Below are 20,914 nucleotides of genomic sequence, written 5' to 3'. Positions count from 1 at the left end.
GAGGCATTTTCTATTCTTGCCCCTCTGCTTCTTATACTAACAACCAGAATGATATTTAAATTTTTAAAAATGTTTATTGATTGATTTTAGAGAGAGGAAGGGAGAAAGAGTATGAAATATAAACATGAATTTATTGTTCCACTTATTTATGCATTTATTGGTTTATTTTTGTATGTGCTTTTTGACCAGGGATTGAACACCCAACCTTAGCTTATTAGGACATCACTCTAAGCAACTGAGCTACTTATCCAGGGTTCAGAGTGATCATTCTTTTTTTCTTTTTAAGATTTTATTTATTGATTTTACAGAGAGAGGAGAGAACAGAGGAGTGAGAAGTATCAAGTCATAGTTGCTTCACTTTAGTTGTGCATTGCTTGCTTGTTGCTTGTTGCTTGTTGTATGTGCCTTGATGGGGCAAGTCCAGGATTTCGAACTGGCGACCTTAGCAGTCCAGGTTGATGCTCCATCCACTGTGCCACCAAAGGCCAGGCCCAGAGTGATCTTTTAAAAAGTAAATCAATCCTACTAGTTTTTCAACTCTTCATTGAGGTGCTCTTATATTCAAAATGAAGTCCCAATGCCTTCTCGCAGCCTACCCGACTGGTATCAGGAAAGCGCATCCTAGGTTGTGCGCTAGTGTCATCTGGAGAACTAGTGGAACAAACTGGTACATGTTCATGCCGAGGCCCCGCCAAGGGCACTCTGGTGCCGTTCTGATACACTGTTAAGGGGGATGAGAACCATTGCTACACCATTAGGGCTGCTCCCTAACCCCTTGTTTGTTTCCATCTCTTGCTCTCTCCAGTAGCACTGCTTCCTCACCGATCTCGGAGCACTTGCACTCGTGGCGCACCTGCACTTGACCGTGCCCTTTTCCTTGCACAGGCTGTCTCTGTCTCAGCTTATATATCCCCTCCTCAGAGAGACTTTTTGTCAGCATTTTGTCTAGACCAGGGGTAGTCATCCTTTTTATACCTACTGCCCACTTTTGTATCTCTGTTAGTAAAATTTTCTAACCGCCCACTGGTTCCACAGTAATGGTGATTTATAAAGTACGGAAGTAACTTTACTTTATAAAATTTATAAAGCAGAGTTACAGCAAGTTAAAGCATATAATAATAATTACTTACCAAGTACTTTATGTCAGATTTTCACTAAGTTTAGCGGAATAAATCTTTATAAAACAACTTACTGTAGTTAAACCTATCTTTTTATTTATACTTCGGTTGTTCTGCTACCGCCCACCATGAAAGCTGGAACGCCACTAGTGGGCGGTAGGGACCAGGTTGACTACCACTGGTCTAGAGTATCTTTATAACCTTGACTCCTGCGTGTCTGTCCCAAAAGCCTGTTTCCTCCCATCAGAATACCTACTAGACCCCGAAATTGGTGTAATTTGTTTGCTTTTCCCTCCATTTGGAGTGTAAATCACAGGAGGGCAGGATCTTACTCCTTACAGGAATCCCCCCATCCCGCAAGTGTTGGCACATAATGGACGATGTTTGTGAACTGAAGGAACTGTGAGGACTCTTCTGTTGCTGCACAACTCGGATGGTTAGGAAGTGTATTCTGTGTTTCACTGACACCTGATCTTGTATCAGTTACCCATTAGTTTTAGGTTTGCTGTCTGAAATACATAGAGTAAGTCTGTGCCTCCTGCATTATAACCTTTAGTATATTTGATTAATATTCTTCTCTAGGGAAATTCTTTATTAAGCCATTCAGTATAACAATTTCCACTTACAAAATTCTTTAGGACCACTTTCCAGTCTATAAGATGGTTTGTATGATTGCATCTTCCTCTCCTTCAGATTTCCATTTACCATATTAGAAATTAAAGCAGAAACTTAAATATCAGTTCATTAAAGAATAGTAGTAATAAACCCATTATGTGTTAACATAAGTAACATTTTATGAAACAACTATATTTCCAAAAATTTGTGGTTTTTGCTAATCACTAATACTAGCATATGACTGGATTTTCCGTCAGCTTCTGCATACAACTGTTGTGATATATTATTATTATTTTGGTCGAAGCATATTAAAAAAATTATTATTTTGGTCGAAGCATATTAAAAAAATATGGCCTTACACAGCTATATGATTGGAAAATAGAGGAGTATTTTAAATACCTTTTCAGTTAAGTTTAGATATTCTTTGCTACCACACCAATATTCCATAAGTAGTAGTTTCTTAAATGTTAGTTGAAATATGAAACTAATACTAGACCTGGCCGGTTGGTTCAGTGGTAGAGCATCGGCCTCGCATGTGGAAGTGCAGGGTTTGATTCCCAGTCAGAGCACACAGGAGAGGTGTCCATCTGCTTCTTCATCCCTCCCCCGTCTCTACTCTCCCCTCCCACAGCCATGGCTCATTTGAGCAACTTGGCCTCAGGCACTGAGCATGGCACCATGGCCTCTCCTCAGCCACTAGCGTAGCTTGGTTGCCAAGCAACAGCATAGCAGCCCCAGATGGGCAGAACATCACCCCCTGGTGGGCATGCTGGGTGGATCCTGGTCAGCCACATGCAGGAATTTGTCTCTGCTTCCCTGCCTCTTAATAAAAAAGAAAGAAAAAAAGACAGTAGTACTAATTTGTAGCCTATTATATTGTAATTTATTGATCTTATATTTTGAATGATTTTGTAACATGATGTGTAGGTTATTTGGATTTGGAAAATATTAGTTCTCTGAGCTACAAATGTTGACATTTTATAGTAAACTATATAGAAATCATAGTTGTTAATACCACTACCAATATCATTAGAAAACTCTTAAGCTGTCAAACCCAAGTTTACTAAAATTTAAATTTTTACTAAAATGCTCAGATTTTTAAAAACTTTTATTTATTAATTTTAGAGGGAAAGGAAGGAAGAAGGAGTGAAACAGGGATCGATCTGTTCCTGTAGGTGCCCTGGCCAAGGATGGAAACGGCAGCCTCTGTACTTGGGGACAATGTTCTAACAAACCGAGCTATCTGGCCACGGCTAAAATGCTCATATTTTATTATCGTCAACAGATATTGTCAGCTGTTTTCCTTGAAGTGGTGGGGCTGTTTTTTAAAATCATTTTTAATGCAAAAATTGAAAGGCAGTAAAAAATAAGCCATAAAAGTCCATCTGATGGACTGCTCACTAATATTTTATATTAATAATATGCAACTTAATATATCTGCCCCTTTCTGTGTCAAATTTCTACTGCTGCATTGTCCTTAATAATTTTTACTGTGATGTATATGTATTTAAAAGTAGCATCCTAACATATGGCATTATGAAATATCTTAGAGAATTTTATGACATTAGGTCAAAACATTAAGAACGTGATTATTGAAAAGAATGTTATAGAAGATAAAAATGTATAACATGACTTACAGGTTTTATTTCTTTAAAATATGGTCTTATTTGTCTAAGACATAATTTTCATTTTAAAGGTCCACTGTTCCATTATTCATTTATTTATTATTATTTTTATTTTTTTTGTATTTTTCCAAAAAGAGAAGCAGAAAGGCAGGCAGACAGACTTCCGCATGTGCCCAACCGGGATCCCACCAGGGGGCGATACTCTGCCCATCTGGAGCATTGCTCTGCTGCAACCTGAGCCATTCTAGCGCCTGAGGCAGAGGCCATGTAGCCATCCTCAGTGCCTGGGCCAACTTTGCTTCAATGGAGCCTTGGCTGCGCATGGGGAACAGAGAGACAGAAAGAAAGGAGAGGGAGAAGAAGGGTGGAGAAGCAGATGGGCGCTTCTCCTGTGTTCCCTGACCGGGAATCGAACCCGGGACTTCCACATGCTAGGCCGTCACTCTACCACTGAGCAAACTGGCCAGGGCCCCATTTTTTATTTTTTATAAGTATTATTTGATTCCACAAATTATAAGCACTACTTTATCCTCAAATGAGAATGAGAAGACACAGCCAATTTTAGGATGAAAACACTTGGCTCTATTAAATTGTCTGGTTGAAAAAAACACCTAATGGAAAGTGGACTGTGATATCTGAGCTTTTTATTCAGGACTGTCAGTGATTACCTACTTGTATTGGTTAGGATGACTTTGGATGCAAGAAGCAGAAATTCCTAATAAAGCAATGTTTTTCACATATCAGGAAGTCCTAAGATAAGGCTTGAGAGTTGACTCATTCAGTGGCTCAGAAATGTTTTCAGGAACCAAGATTCTACCATTCTGTTTCCCAAGCCCTGGTGTCGGCTGCTAGGAGATGCCTACAGCACTTTCTAGGATTTGCATCTGGACATAACAGTGTCCAGAGGAAGGGAAGCGTCTCCTCCGGTGACTCTCTTAGAATAGAAGGAACTGTTTAAAGAAGCACCCCCAGCTGACTTCCACTTACGTCTCATTGCCCAGATTTGGGTTACTCTGCCTGGACTCGGGTGAGAGTCAGGAGAGGAGGTCAGCTTCCCTGAAGGATATGGCTTCATAGGAAAGGGATAGATGTCTTTAAAAAAAATTAGGGATCTGTTAATAAGGAAGAAAGTAGAAATGTATGCTAATTGGGTAACCAACTTGATCCACTAGGTCAGAGCTTCTCAGCTTTAATATGCATACAGATCATTTGGGGATACCGTTAAAATACAGGTTCTGGCTCAGTAAATCTAGACTGGGACCCCAGGGGCAGCGTTTCTAGCCAGCCCACTGCATGTCCCAATACTGCTGACCCAAGGGCCATGACGGTCTGAATACCCAGACACTAAAAAATGGTTTGGTTCCACAGAAAGTAAATACAGGCATCTCTAACTATTCTTACCTATTTCTGAAACTTAGTTGTATATGGACAGCCTGTATATTTTTAATTTTGAAATGGGAGAAACAGTCATACCTCAAATTTCTCAACAGTTCCCCAAATATAATTGAAGCACTGAAATAGGGGAAACTGAGCTGAAATGTAGAAGGAAGAGCTGTATTTATTCTGCTGCACAGGAGGGAACCCTGGACTCAGTGACCTGCTACTGAGTGATGCTCAAGGCTTTTTCAGGCACGGAATGAAGGTGGCATTTGCCAGCTGGAACATCTGTTATTGGAATCCATACCATAACAATCCATCAAAGAGCCTGTATAATAATGAAGTATTGCAAACACTAATGATGGCTTTCAGCCTGTTGCATACTGTTTTTCTATAGTTCTTCAAAATTATTCATGCTCAATTTACTCAGTGAAGCTTTTCAGATTCAAGAATATTTTATATAAGTTTTCGTTATTTCCCCACGTGTAGAACCAAACCGCGGACTGAACGTGTGTGATGGAGACGCATGCGCACCTGTGCCTTCTCGGCATTCCTCACCTCGCTCGTTTCTCTTTTCTTCCCCCCCCCCCCCCCCCCCCCCCCCCCCCCCCCCCCCCCGCTCTTGTTTCTCCACAGCTCTGTGTGGGCTTCACTGGCCTCCTGGCCTCCCCTGAGTTCGTCACAGCCTCTTCCATCTACTTGGAAGGTAAATTTACTCAATGTAGGAGGACGATAGTGGTGATGCATAACATCTAAAAATTACGAGCGTGAGATGTGACCTTCACAGAACAGCGGTAGGAACACAGCATACTCAGCATCCTCTCAATTAAAACATCTTCACTAGCTCAGAACAAAATACATCAAGACAGTTTGTTGATTCAGATAGTAAATTTTGAGTAAAAATTTAGCAAGCCATTACAGCAAACATAAGGCAACAGTATAGATAGAAAGGATGCCTATAGCTAAGTGCTGATGTTACTTACTGGTTTAAAATAACTTTTGTTAATAAGTTTATAAATTTGAACTATGAAATAATAAGCATGTGAAACAAAAGTTAATTAAAGAATATAGAATCAGATGTCCCAATTATAGGCCATAGAGTGTGGAACAGTGTTGAATTTGGGCGCTTGTGGAGCGAGGTGAAGAACATTCTGGAAGTAGAATAAAAAGTTTAGGCTTCTGACTGTTATTTGTGTGACCCTAGACAACAGTAACTATTCTGTGCCCCAGTTTCTTTTCTTTTAAAACATCTATTACTTTATTGCTTGATTGGTTTTTATTGATTTTAGAGAAAGGAAGGAAAGAAGACAAAAACATCGGTTTGTTGTTCCACTTATTCATGCATTCAGTGGTTGATGCTTGTTTGTGCTGTGACCTGGGATTGAACCTGCAGTGTTGGCAGATCAGGACAGTGCTCTGACCGACCGAGTTACCTGGCCAGGATCTGTGCCTCAGTTTCCTCAGTTGTAGGATGAGGTGTTGAGGTGTTCATGTAGGTTGCTCAGGGCCATTTTTTTTTTTAAGCGAGAGAGAGACAGGGACAGACAGGAAGGGAGAGAGATGAAGCATCAGTTCATCCTTGTGGCACCTTAGTTGTTCATTGATTGCTTTCTCATATGTGCCATGACTGGGGGGCTCCATCTGAGCCAGTGACCCCTTGCTCAAGCCAGCGACCGTGGACTCAAGCCAGCAACCATGGAGTGATGTCTATGATCCCATGCTCAGGCCGGCGACTCCACGCTCAAGCCAGATGAGCCCGTGCTCAAGCCAGCAACCTCAGGGTTTCGAACCTGTGTCCTCGGCATCCGAGGCTGATGCTCCATCAACTGCGCCACCACCTGGTCAAGCTGCTCAGGCCTTTTTTAAATTTATATTTTTGGGGTTCTGTGAGAAATATTGGAAAGGAGAATCAGTCTAGACTAGCATTATTAGACACCTAACATTAAAGTAGACCTTGAAAATGTATGAGAATTTCTTTATATTTAGCCTCTTTTAGCTCATTTGGGTGGCTGATTTGGGAGACACCCCAGCCCTACCCCAAGCCTGTCTTTGCTGTGTAATAGCAAAAAGTGGGTATGGCTGGACTTAGTTCTTTGACCTTGAGTTCTAAATCGCTGAATAGTCAGAGAGCATTAAACAGAAGAGTAGTAGAGTGAGAACCTCAATTTTGGGGCCCGAAATTTGAAAAATGATGTATTATATCAAGTTATTGAACTCAAGTCATATCTATCATAAAATTCATACAACTCATCACTGTCAAAACTCCCATCCATTAGCTTGTCCTCATCTGTGTCTGATGATGAATCACTGTCTTCAACAATGAGTACAAACACAAGCATGAAAAAGCAGGAAATGCGAGTAAAAAAATTACAATTGCTGTATAGGACACACCCAGTTTTTAGACCCCCAAAATTTGAAAAAATGTGCGTCTTATACATAGGGAAATATGGTAATTAGTATTCCTTGAAATGTGACCTCTCTATTTATAAGTTTAGATTAAAAAAAACCATTTAGATTAAAAAACCATTTTATCAGGGCACATGTAGGGGTCCGTCTATCTCCCCTCTTCTCACTTTACAAAGAAAAATTAGGCCTTGGCTGGTTGGCTCAGAGGTAACATGTCAACCTGATGTGTAGAAGCCCTGGGTTCAATTCCTGGCCAGGGCACACAAGAAAAGTGACCATCTGCTTCTCCACCCTTCTTCTCCCCTCCTCTTCTCCCCCTCCCCCTTCCCCTTTCCCTCTCTCTTTCTCTTCTCCTCACACAGCCATGGCTCAAAAGGTTTGAGCATGTTGACCCTGGGTGCTGAGGATGACTCCATGAAGCCTCTGCCTCAGGCACTAAAAATAGCTTGGTTGCCAGTGGCCTCAGATGAGCAGAGCATCAGCTCTAGACGGGGATTGCTGGGTGGATCCTGGCCTGGGCACATGCATAAATCTATCTGTACCCCCCATTCTCACAGAGAAAAGTTAAAAAGCAAATACCATTTCTATTAGTGGGTCATGATTATACACACAGGGTGGATTATTTTTTTAAATACATTAATATAATATGAATAAGGTCTTAACATAGCTTGGGGTAACATTTTCAGTGGTATCATTACACATAACTTTTAAATGCTGTGTGTATCTCAGCTTAGCTAAAAGTAAAGCTGATACTTCTAGTAAGTTATGTTAGATGACTCAAGAAATGAATAGACACTGATACTGAAATACTGTAACAAGTTCAAACAAAATCGTTTCATTGAAGAAAATTTAAGAAAAGCAATATTTAATAAGTATGTGAGTTAAATAGGTACATATTTATATAAATGTATCTCTGAAAGTTTATTCAAGTTAAAAAATTAGATCTTAATTGGAAAAACTAATAGATCATATTCTTGTGTTATTATTTATTAGTTATATTTTAACCATAAACCTACTTTTACCCACGCCTGTATTTGAGGTTGCTTCATACTAAAACATGTACAGGAGGTCCTTGGGTTACAACCAGTTCTGTTCCTGCCACATGATGTAACCCGAATTTTGGTGTAATTCGAAACATGTCCTAGCCTAACACAAATGGAACACTTGCACTTTTACCCGTCCAAAAAGGCATGGGTAAGCCAGCGTACTGGGGGATACCGCCTCCCTCCCTCATTCATACACTGCGCACAACCAAACTATACGGCTCACAAAAATTAGGGTATATTTTTAAATGAAAATGAAGCGATAAAAAGAAGAAACATTTGATTTTTTTATATTAAACAACACCAGAGAGCATCAGCCTGGCGTGCAGGAGTCCTGGGTTCGATTCCTGGGTGGATCCCGGTCAGGCGCATGTGGGAGTCTGTCTGACTGCCTCCCCGTTTCCAACTTTGGAAAAAAGAAAAAAAAAAACCCAAAACACCAGAAAAGCAAACAAAAGTTGTTCAATTATGCAAATGAGATGCAAAACCAACTTTAATTCCATTGGTGGAAACGCACTGTACAAAAGGCTGACAGTACTGCAGTATCTGCACGGTCCCCGATCCCCTCATTTTTGTGAGCAGTTGTAGTTCACCCGTGTAGTCCGTAAGTATGCTAACAGTGAAAGCCGAAATACTCATGTCTCAAGTATTTTAAGTTTTATAGGAGTAAACGTTGTAAACTCGAAACATCATATGTCGAGACTGGCATATATATGAAAATACATTCCATGTATATACATTTCTATCACAGAGTACTAATTTTAAAAGTGAATTAGATTAAACTTTATTTATTGCGATTGCCTTATTTTAATTTTTACAACATTTTTAAATACCATGAAAATAGTTTACTTTTAATTCCTTTTAGAATTTTATTTTAAAGGCTTTCTCATATGGCTAAATTAATCTAGAAACCTTATTCTACAAAACAGGCTTTTCTTGGGAGCAAGATAATTATGGTCATTACATCTGTATCTCATCCAGGTTTTGTCATTAACTTTGTATGGTTTTCAACAAATTACCAAGTGTTAATTTCCTCATTTTTTCCCCTCAGGAGCCGCTATTAGTAAACATTTTTTAAAGTTCATGTAATTTTTTATTGTCTTTGGTTAGATGTAGGGAGGTAGACTTACAGTTTTCGTGACCTTGCTGAAATGTTTTTAAATTTTCTGTATTTTAACCCTCAATGAGGGTTAAAAATTCTGCTTTCCCTGATAGCACTGTGTTTTTATCAGTACAAAATGCTAAACAAGTAAAAGAATTAACAAAAAGGTACTCAAGTAAAAACAAATAATGGTTGCTTTAGAAAAACATTGTAAAAAACAAAGCAAAACAAATGTGTCAGTATATTAATCTGATATAATGTATTCATTTTTTAGGACAGACTTAAGCTGAAACATTTAGCAAGCTTTATATTTTTAGAAACTTTTATTGATAAACATAATATACATAAATATTTTTCTTGGTTAAGAACTCTGTTTATACAGTGTATTCATGTTAGTTTTTGTTTAGTCAGGAATGAAATGTTTGACTTTTACAGTAGAAGGATTTGTTTTAATGCCAATGTTAAGCTCATAAATCTTTTGTAGTAAAATATTTTCAGATTAAGTTGAAAGTTTCAGGCTATTCTGGGTTTGTTTTTGCCGTTTTCCAGCCATTTTTTCCATTGGTCATTGCTGACAACATTTTATTTTTGAAATAAGCCTTCCAATTAACAAAAACTGCCTAAATTAAGTATTATATTGATACACTGAATTAGAAGTTTCTAACCTCCCTAAATATTAAGCTGCTGTGGGAAACATAAAATTTTCCATAAATTATACCTAATCTTAGAACCAGCACCTTGTACATTTCTTAATAATATATATTTATTATTTTGTGTATAGCTTTTATTCCTAAAGAACCCCGTAAACATAAAATGCTAAACTGCCTCTGGATTTTTCCTACATAGTTATAATGTAGATGTCATTAACATTATTTCACCCATACCTTTTCATGAATTAATGTACGTAGTTTTTGTTTTTAAAAGTTAAAGCATGTACCATCATATTTCTGTGCTTTTGCCATTTTTCCTTCTTTTGTTCATTTCTGTAGCTTTTCTGGAATTGGATAAAAAGGGACCACAGAAACATCACTTAGATCAGCCTTCATTCGTACCTAGGAGAAACTACTCTTTCACGAGAGAGGAGGTGAGACAGATTGATCGGGAAAATCAGAGGCTTTTGAAAGAACTGTCAAGACAGGCTGAGAAACCAGGAAGCAAAAATACAATCCCTAGAAGATCAATCAGTCATCCTCCTAAGTTATATCACAGTGCTCTCAACAGACAGAGAGAACAGCAAAGGATTGAAAGAGAAAATTTGGTAAGTAACTGAAATTTTTTAGTCATCAACAAAAATGCATTTGTATTGATTTTAAGTCCAACTTACCACAAACTCAAACACAGCCCAATTTTCAAACTTAATTATATAAAAGTAGGTTTATGTGTTTGGCATGAAATATGATGAACTATGAGCCTATAATGTACAATATGTAGTTTTTTCCAGAAAACTATATATATACACGTGTGTGTGTGTGTGTGTGTGTATGTGTGTGTTTAAGTAAGAGGAGGGGAGGCAGAGACTAGGATCCATCCCTCAAGCCCCCTATGCGGCAATGCTCTGACCATCTGGGGCAGGGGTCGGGAACCTATGGCTTGCGAGCCAGATGGGGCTCTTTTGATGGCTGCATCTGGCTCACAGACAAATCTCTTTTTAAAATTTTTTTCATTTTTACAGAGAGAGAGAGTTAGAGAGAGGGATAGACAGGGACAGACAGGAACAGAGAGATGAGAAGCATAAATCATTAGTTTTTCGTTGCACATTGCTATACCTTAATTGTTCATTGATTGCTTTCTCATATATGCCTTGACGCGGGCCTTCAGCAGACTGAGTAACCCCTTGCTGGAGCCAGCGACCTTGGGTCCAAGCTAGTGAGCTTTTGCTCAAACCAGATGAGCCGTGCTCAAGCTGGCAACCTTGGGGTCTCGAACCTGGGTCCTTGGCATCCCAGTCTGACGCTCTATCCACTGCACCACCTCCTGGTCAGGTACAGACAAATCTTTAATAAAAAAAAAAATAATGTTAAAAATATAAACCATTCTTATGTATTACAATCCATTCATTTCCTACCGCTCATGTTCATGGTTGTGGGTGGCTGGAGCCAATCACAGCTGTCCTCCAGGACACCAAATTTTTATTGGATAATGTGTAACATACACGGGTTGTTTTATGGCTCTCACAGAATTACATTTTAAAATATGTGGTGTTCATGGCTCTCTCAGCCAAAAAGTTTCCCAACCCCTATTCGGGGCATTGCTCTGTTGCTCAGCAACTGGACTATGTTTGGCACCTGAGGCAGAGGCTAGGATCCATCCTCAGCACTGAGGGCCATCTCACTTGAACCAATCAAGCCATAGCTATGGGAGAAGGAGAGAGAGAGAAGGAGAAGGGGTGGAGACGAAGATGGTTGCTTCTCCTTTGTTCCCTGACTGGGGAATTGAACCTAGGACATCCACATGCCGGGCCGACGCCCGAACACTGAGCAAATGGGCCAGGCCTAGTGAACTATATTTTAAGGGAACATTAAATTAAAACACTGAAAGTTTTAAGTTTTATTATCTATTTGATTAGAACTATTAAATCAGGCCCTGGCTGGTTTGCTCAGTGGTAGAGCATTGGCCTGGTGTGCAGCAGTCCCGGGTTCAATTCCCAGCCAAGGCACACAGGGGAGGTACTCATCTGCTTCTCCACCCCTGCCCCTCTCCTTCCTCTGTCTCTCTCTTCCCCTCCCGCAGCCAAGGCTCCATTGGAGTAAGGTTGGCCTGGGCGCTGAGGATGGCTCCATGGCCTCTGCCTCGGGGGCTGGAGTGGCTCTGGTTGCAACAGAGCAACGCCCCAGATGGGCAGAGCGTTGCCCCCTGGTGGGCATGCCGAGTGGATCCCGGTCGGGTGCATGCAGGAGTCTGTCTGACTGCTTCCCCGTTTCCAACTTCAGAAAAATACAAAAAACAAAACAAAACAAAAAAAACATTATTAAGTCACTATGATAGTATAAAAAGTGGTGTCCAAGGGTCAAGTATATACATCGCTGAAGTATTCAATCATTAGCTAAATCTATTTCAATTAATTATATCCCTAAAAGCTAAAATAACTTACATATCACAATTTTAAACGATAAGTACATTCTCAGAGAGGTCAAATATGATGGTATGCTATGAAAGATATTGTTAAATGTATGAAAGATATTGTTAAAAAACAGTTACACTTTGATGTTCTAAGAAATATATATGGGAACTGTTAAAAATCTTCACATTAAAAACATTAATAAGGCCCTGGCCGGTTGGCTCAGCGGTAGAGCGTCGGCCTGGTGTGCGGGGGACCCGGGTTCGATTCCCGGCCAGGGCACATAGGAGAAGCGCCCATTTGCTTCTCCACCCTCACCCCCTCCTTCCTCTCTGTCTCTCTCTTCCCCTCCCGCAGCCAAGGCTCCATTTGGAGCAAAGATGGCCCGGGCACTGGGGATGGCTCCTTGGCCTCTGCCCCAGGCGCTAGAGTGGCTCTGGTTGCGGCAGTTCGACCCCCCGGAGGGGCAGAGCATCGCCCCCTGGTGGGCAGAGCGTCGCCCCTGGTGGGTGTGCCGGGTGGATCCCGGTTGGGCGCATGCGGGAGTCTGTCTGACTGCCTCTCCCCGTTTCCAGCTTCAGAAATTAAAAAAAAAACAAAAACATTAATAATGTATCATTTTCATAAAATTCAGTTCATAGTAATTGCTGTTTACCGAGCTCTTAATAAATCCCAGGCATTGTTGTTAGTGTCTTCCAAATATTAGCTTACTGAATGCTGACAGTAATTCTTTCAGATATTTTTATCCACATCTTACAAGTGAAATAACTGAAACCTGGAGAGTGAAGTAACCAGCCCAGGGACACAGAGCTGGGAAGTGCTGAGCCAAGGTTCTCAACCACGTAGTGTCCTACACTAAAGTTAGGTCCTCAAGGAGCACATAAATCCAGAGTGAAAATAATTAATAAGGTTTTTTTATAATTACTGAAACAGTTTCCAAAATTTACCTTCATGATTCATTATCAGTACAGTCCTATTTATCTATGTATTTACCTGAAATGAATATGTAGTTTAATTTATACATTGAAAGTGATAATGGAAAAGTCTTAAATCCTTCAGGAGAGTTACTCTGCAGGTGGCAAGTAGTAGAATAGCAACAAAACCAGTTGAAACATTGCTGGGTAGTGAGCTACATGCTAGTTTTCTGTCCATCACTATAGCAATTCAGGCTAATTGGATATCTTTTAAAATCGTTTCTTGGCTATTCTTTTGCATTTATTCTTCATAGTAACTGATTATTTTCTCATTACAAAATTATTGTAAATATTTATTGGAATTGTGTTAAATTTACTTTTTTTTTTTTTTTTTTACAGAGACAGAGAGAGTCAGAGAGAGGGATAGACAGGGACAGACAGACAGGAACAGAGAGATGAGAAGCATCAATCATTAGTTTTTCGTTGCACATTGCAACACCTTAATTGTTCATTGATTGCTTTCTCATACATGCCTTGACTGCGGGCCTTCAGCAGACTGAGTAACCCCTTGCTGGAGCCAGCGACCTTGTGTCCAAGCTGGTGAGCTTTACTCAAACCAGATGAGCCCTCGCTCAAGCTGACGACCTTGGGGTCTCGAACCTGGGTCTTCCGCATCCCAGTCCGACACTCTATCCACTGTGCCACTGCCCGGTCAGGCTAAATTTACATTTTAATTGCAGAGTGTTTGTCACTCTTAAAGTATTACCTTCCTACCCAGAAATCTGGTATGCCTTTCCATTTATTCACAGCCTTCTTACACTCTACTTTAGTATACTCTACCTTAGGAAGGTAGAGTAGTTTTCTTCAAAACTCTGTATTAAGCTATTGTGTGTGACATTTTTTTTTATTACATTTCCTAACTGCTTACCTTTGTAAATGGAATTTTTGTATATTTATTTTATAACCAGCCATCTACCAAACCCTATTTAGAGCCACATTGGCTCCAAGAGTACTTTGTTGTGAGCTGACAAACTTTTAAATCTGCTTGCTAAGCTATTTTACAGTCAGCACACACACACACACACACACACACACACACACCCCTTGTGGTTATTTCTGTGTCAGATGTACTGCACAAGCAGTGCCCATTCCTTTATAATTTTTATGATTTGTATTCTTTCTTCTGCTCCATCTCCAGTGATAGAGACCAGTCCACGTGGCTGACAGGCTTGACGACAAAAGCAGTTCTGTTCCAGGTGTCTCACGTTCTCTTGTTAGCAATCCAGAGGCTGCGTGCCGACACAGTTAAGACAGAGAAGTCCTGCTGTGCAGGGGAGGTAGAAAGGCAGAGTGATGTGTGTACAGTTGAGTCCTGAGCCTCAGAGGGGAAAGCGTGCTCTTAATCTGTCTTGTGAATTTTGGTTTCTTCTTTGTTTCATTACCTTTTTCTTCCTCTCATTCTCAAGGGAAATAAATCAGAGGAATAATAAAGAAAAAGTAACTTGATCCAGTAGAGGGCGGGCTTGCTACACATAGACTCAATTATGTTAGAACTTCATTTCCATTTTTTTAATGTATGACTTTTGAAATAGTCTTGTTAAGCAACATATTCTTATCTTCATTTGAACACAATATGAATTTGATTTTTTATGAAAGAGCACAGAAATAATCTTAAGGGAGAGTGGGTCAATAAAGATATTAGTTTATAGTTTCGTTTTAGCCTCTAATAGAAGTGAGAGAATTTCATTCTTTTAAATGTGTGTCCGTTTCCTGAGCTCTGAAAGGAGGGGGAATAACTGAAGCAAGATGAGGGAAGAAGTAAGGTTCCTGCAGGAATATATCAGGATTAGAGCCTGGGGCTCAAATAGAGTTCATTTATTTCATTTGTAACTCCAGAGAATTACAAATAAGCAGACAATAAAGTAGACCATGATCTTTCCACTCAGGAGTTCCTGTGTTAAAATAAAAGTAATGCATGTACAAATTTAGAAATCCAGACTGTTCTTAAAAACATTAAGTGAAACATAAAATCCTCCCTTTTCTGTTCTTTGCTGGTCTAGAGGACTAATTTTAGAGCTCTTAGAATGGGAAAAATATTAAAGAGAGAGTGACACATTGTCACAGAGATGAAAATTGATAGCAAATCTCATACCTAGTATGAGTGTTAGTCTGTGAAATAATCAGGACCTTTGTTCTGAAGTCTTGAGGTAATTCACCGTTCATTCAGTCTGGCTTTCCTGCTCTGCTCTGTTGTCTGTGGTCTCCTTCCATGACAGAAATGAACCTACCGCTAACTAAGTCTGACTCAAGCTTTAGAGAATATGGAGAACAGTCCTGCTTTCCCCCGACTGGAAGACGCTTGTCACTCTAGTGTCCTTCAGGGTCTCTGCTTTAGTGCTTTAGAAACAAACAGTAAAGCAGCTCTTCTCTGAATGCAACCACAGAAATCATTAACACACTATTTATTCATTCGTTTCAACCTTTCTGCCTTTGAAGACAGGATTCAGGCTGGGTTGTTTTTCTTTCTGAAAACAATGAAACTTCCAATCAAAAAAAATTTAGACAAACTATTTTGGGATTTATTATTAGAATATTTGAGTAGCATTTCTAAGATTTTGTAAATAATAAATTGTACTATAAGTAACAATTCTTACCACTTTTTAATTTATTAAACAAATATTTAATTATGGAAGGACTATAAGAAGAAATATAAAACACTGTCCTGTCGTGTAATTTATGATTTAGCTGGGAAGATAATACTATTACATGGCAAACAACTGGAAAATAATACAAAGCAATATTAATGATAGCACTAATATTTAATGAAGTCTGACTATATCTCAGGGATAGTTCGGAGCATGTCATGTGCACTGTCTCCCTTATTACTCAGAACTGTTCAAGGTTGACTTCATTGTTAATCTCCCTATTAAGTCGTTAGATCACCAAGGTTACACAGTCAGTAGCAGAGCCTGGATTTAAATCAGGTTTCTGACTAAATAACTTACATTTTTTTATCATTCTGTTACAAGTAGTATAACATTTGAACTATCATTTGTAAGTTTTACCCAAAAGTTGTAAATTGATGACTAGATTCTAGTGAAATATACAGTACTTTTTTTTTTTTTTTTACAGAGACAGAGAGAGGGTCAGAGAGAGGGATAGACAGGGACAGAATGGAGAGATGAGAAGCATCAATCATTAGTTTTTCGTTGTGCATTGCGACACCTTAGTTGTTCATTGACTGCTTTCTCATATGTGCCCTGACCGCGGACCTTCAGCAGACCAAGTAACCCCTTGCTCGAGCCAGCGACCTTGGGTCCAAGCTGGTGAGCTTTGCTCAAACCAGATGAGCCCGTGCTCAAGCTGGCGACCTTAGGGTCTCGAACCTGGGTCCTCAGCATCCCAGTCTGACGCTCTATCCAGTGCGCCACCGCCTGGTCAGGCCAGTACTTTTGATTATAGGGTTTATACTGTAACCAATACGTCATAGTTTTGATATTGTTTCTACAAGCAAGAGCTACTTCTCTCTTAAGTCATTCCTTTAAAGTTTGCTAGATTATGGCACACAGACGGATACATGGTATGGTTCTGTGTGATTTGGATAGCTGAGCCCAATCATGTCTTATTCCCCAAGCTTCTGCATATAAACTTGATAAGCGACTCTCAGGACTACTAAATGGGTTTACTTTTTGCCTAATTGTTAAAATTGATTTTGATATTACTTTATATGTTTTACATCTAATGAATAAGCATCGCAATTTTCTTAATATTTTTAAAAAAGCACATCTAACCAAGTACATGAATTTAGGAAGTTAGGAGTTTATCTGAAAAAATTATGGAGACTTTCACCAGCAAAAAAACAAAATTAGTAGGTAACTGAAAATACCATGTTTTCTGTCCCATCCAGTGTGTTCTGTACAGCTCAGTCAGTAGTTAACAGGATTGGACACAACAGCCCAGGGAAACACATTGATGGTGTGCTACATAGGAAGGTTGTTAGCTTTGAATGTCTTAGACATGCAATGGTGTGACCTTTTAACTGAGTTATAAATTACAGGACAAGGACGTATTTTATATTTTTCTTGTAGTCTTTCCAGTATCTTACATACAGACTGTAGACAGAGGAGGTGGAATCATAGGAGGTTTGCCACCTCGATTATACAGCTTCTCTGTCCACAAAGAGAGGTAGACAGTTATGATGGAAAGACCATAGACCTCACAGATGGAACCTTGTTCATGATTTAACGTGTTGTGATTGACAGCAAGGAGAACCGCTAACACCAGTGAGTAGGGCTTCCAGAGGACTGACTCTTTCCTAGCCCTGGAAGGCAGCGGCGGGGGAAGGGCATTCCACGCAGAAAGAACGGCTGGCAGGCGGCGTTCCCGTGGCTGGTCTGCGTCCCTCTGCGTGTCTCCTGCACCTCTGCGTTTGTCTCCAGGCTCCCTTTGTTTCTGCACCACCTTCCTTCCTATCTCCCTTTTCTAAACTGCTTCCCCTGAATGTTTTTTAAACATTTTATTTACTGATCTTAGAAGGATAGAGCCAGAGAAAGGTCAGCGGAGGAACAGGAAGCATCAACTCGTAGTAGTTGCTTCTCACATGAGCCTTGACCAGGCAAGCCCCAGGTTTCGAACCAGCGACCTCAGCATTCCAGGTTGACACTTTATCCACTGCGCCACCACAGGCCAGACTGCCCTGAATGATTTGACTTTTTCTACCACCATCTATCCCTTCTCTGGGATTGCTCAGGAACACCGATAGTGGAACCTCAGAAGAGAAAGACAGGGGTGAAAATGCTAAGCAAAACACTGAGCTGAGAAAAAGTCTGGAAATGTTTGGCAGTGATAGTCCACAATGACATACATGGACTAAATGCACCTGAACTGTATGCTTAAAAATGGTTAAAATGGCCTGACTAGGCGGTGACGCAGTGGATAGAGCATCGGACTGGGATGCAGAGGACCCAGGTTTAAGACCCTGAGGTCGCTGGCTTGAGCACGGGCTCATCTGGTTTGAGCAAAAGCTCACCAGCTTGGACCCAAGGTTGCTGGCTCGAGCAAGAGGTTACTTGGTCTGCTGAAGGCCCACAGTCAGGGCACATATGAGAAAGCAATCAATGAACAACTAAGGTGTCGCAATGTGATACGAAAAACTAATAATTGATGCTTTTCATCTCTCTCCGTTCCTGTCTGTCCCTATCTATCCTTTTCTCTGACCCTCTCTCTGTCCCTCTAAAAAAAAAAAAATTAAAATGGCAAGTTTTATGTTATGTATATTTTACCACAGTAAAAAGAAAACCTTAGTGGAGGAAGAAGGAAAAAAGACTGCAGAGGAAAGTGTGTCCTATGATGGGACACGGGAGGCTGATTTTTTCATGTGAATCTTGGTGCAGAACAGCATTTTCTTTTCAGTTAAAGCTCGGTGTGCTACAGAAAAGGTTTAAATTCATAAAGAAAATAATAAAACACAACCATGGATTGATTCCCTGATCCATCAATCTACTTAACTATTTCTTTTTCAAGAATGCCAGGGGAAAATCAAACAAGAGAAACTCTTTTACTGGCCTGACCTGTGGTGGCACAGTGGATAAAGCATCGACCTGGAATGCTGAGGTCGTGGTTCGAAACCCTGGGTTTGCCCAGTCAAGGCTCATATGGGTGTTGATGCTTCCTGCTCCTCCCCCCCCTTCTCTCTCTCTTTCTCACCCCTCTCTAAAATGTATAAATTAAAAAATACATATCAAAAGATATTAAGAAACTCACCTTCAGATTTGTGAAGAAAGAAAATAAAACTAGCAACAGTATACATGTTGTTTAGCACTGGTACTGAGTCTTATTAAAATACCATGTTACTGGATACTGTGTTGCCTTGGCTAGTTGATTTATATAAAAGCTTTAAAAAGCTTTATATTCTGTTTGGTAGTTGATTTTCAAACTTCTTAATAGCAAAGACATTTATTTTCCAAACTAAATTTTATGCAGAATCTTCACTACATAAAACAGGCAATTCAGAAACATAGTTGAGCTGGTAGGAACCGGGAGTGGGAGAGCCCTGCCCACTGGGCCTCTCGTCCACGTCCTGGTCACCCTGGAGTCACACTGGAGAGTTGAAACTGATGGAAAGCCACTGTGGTGTAATCAGGTACAGGATGTAAAGTAGCTTCAAAAAGTTTATGGGCACTTCTGGGCTCTTAGTATTATTACCCCCAGTATATTATTTCTATGGGAAAATTAGATTTAATGTATTTCAACTTAATAGCACCTTTTCTGCAATTGTAACCTCATATCAAAGAGAGATGTCTCTGTAATCACTTGTTAAAATCATAGTGGCTTTGAATAGCTGTAGGGTAGGTCAGAGCCCTTAAATATTCCTGAAAGTACATTATTTGAAATAGTTTTTTACATAGTTTGCCAACAGTGATATACAGTCTTTTTTATTTCATGAATTTCAGGTTCTAAAAATAGTTTTCATTTTGGAAAAATACTGCTGTTTATCTAACATTGACTTTCAAATTGATTGTCTTTAAATGAAGGCTTTACTGAAGAGGCTTGAAGCTGTGAAACCAACAGTGGGTATGAAGCGCTCAGAACAGCTGATGGACTATCACCGCAATATGGGTTATTTCAACACATCACCATCCTTCAGACGGGCGAGGTCGACTCTCGGCCAGTACAGCCCCTTAAGTAAGCACAGGCAGACTTTTCTATACTTGTTTATATCTCTCATCCTTTAAAAATATTTTATTTATCAGTTATACAGGGTGATGGGGAGGACGAGAAGTTTAGCTGTTCATTGGTTGCTTGTTGTACAATATGTCCCTTGACCAGGCAACCCCAGGGTTTCGAACCAGCGACTTGAGCATTCCAGGTCGGCTCTTTGTTCACTGTGCCACTGCAGGCCAGGCTCTCTTATTCTTTTTATAGCTTACGTTATTATGCGAGTTGTAAAACTGACTTCTGGAATGCAGTTTATGATTTTTCACTGGCATGCTTTATTTGTGTTCACATAACTTCAGGTTTCATTTGCAGCAGGTAATGGCAGCAGAGTAAGGAAACCAGGAGAAAAAAAAACAATTGAAAATATCAGTAGTTTTCCTGGATAATGGAAGAGAGACTTATCTTCAATGTATTTATTAAAGGAAGAAGTAAATAGATATGCTGTTTAAAAGTTGCTGAAATATTCCCCCAGCCAGTTAAGAATTATTGGTAATATTTTTAGCCCTTGTATGGGCTTTGTCTTCCTCAGTGCGTAACTAAAACAAAAATTATCAATCTGTCGTCATCAGATGTAATTCCTCTTCATGCTCGTTACCTGATCGGTTGTGCATCTAACCAATGGTGTGTCACACAGAATGTGGGCCTACGGCAACCACTAGTGCCAGGATATGAGACACACAGAGGAGCCGGACATCTTTACAGAAGTCTGTGCTTTCACTTCATGTGTGCATTCCAAACTAGAGAAAAAAGAAGCCAGCACTCAATGTGGGAACCACTCACTGTGCCATAACTTCCTCGTGCTCGTCTGAGTCAGCTGACCAGTAGTTCTATTCGCTCCTTCTCCAGGCATCACTTCCTTGGTTTAGTAACTAAGATGAGGTCGTCTTCCAATAACTCAGGCTTGGTGTTAGGTCTTGAATGCAGTAAATGTTTTGTTGA

The 20,914-nt window shown here is 40.0% G+C and overlaps 1 protein-coding gene across 3 annotated transcripts in view; it reads left to right on the top strand.

Annotated features, from left to right (window-relative positions):
• Positions 1-20,914, top strand: part of CFAP97 (cilia and flagella associated protein 97) — a 38,071-nt gene that overhangs the window by 7,446 nt on the left and 9,711 nt on the right. For all 3 annotated transcript variants that reach the window (XM_066236308.1, XM_066236307.1, XM_066236309.1), the window contains exons 3-4: positions 10,276-10,544; positions 19,792-19,942. In XM_066236308.1, the coding sequence (XP_066092405.1) occupies positions 10,276-10,544; positions 19,792-19,942 (420 nt within the window). The remainder of the gene's footprint in view (positions 1-10,275; positions 10,545-19,791; positions 19,943-20,914) is intronic.

Source organism: Saccopteryx bilineata, chromosome 6, assembly GCF_036850765.1.
Source record: "Saccopteryx bilineata isolate mSacBil1 chromosome 6, mSacBil1_pri_phased_curated, whole genome shotgun sequence".
Classification (NCBI taxonomy): Eukaryota; Metazoa; Chordata; class Mammalia; order Chiroptera; family Emballonuridae; genus Saccopteryx; species Saccopteryx bilineata.
The sequence above is the reverse complement of the archived record's forward strand: the minus strand, read 5'-3'. Positions and strand labels throughout refer to the sequence as shown.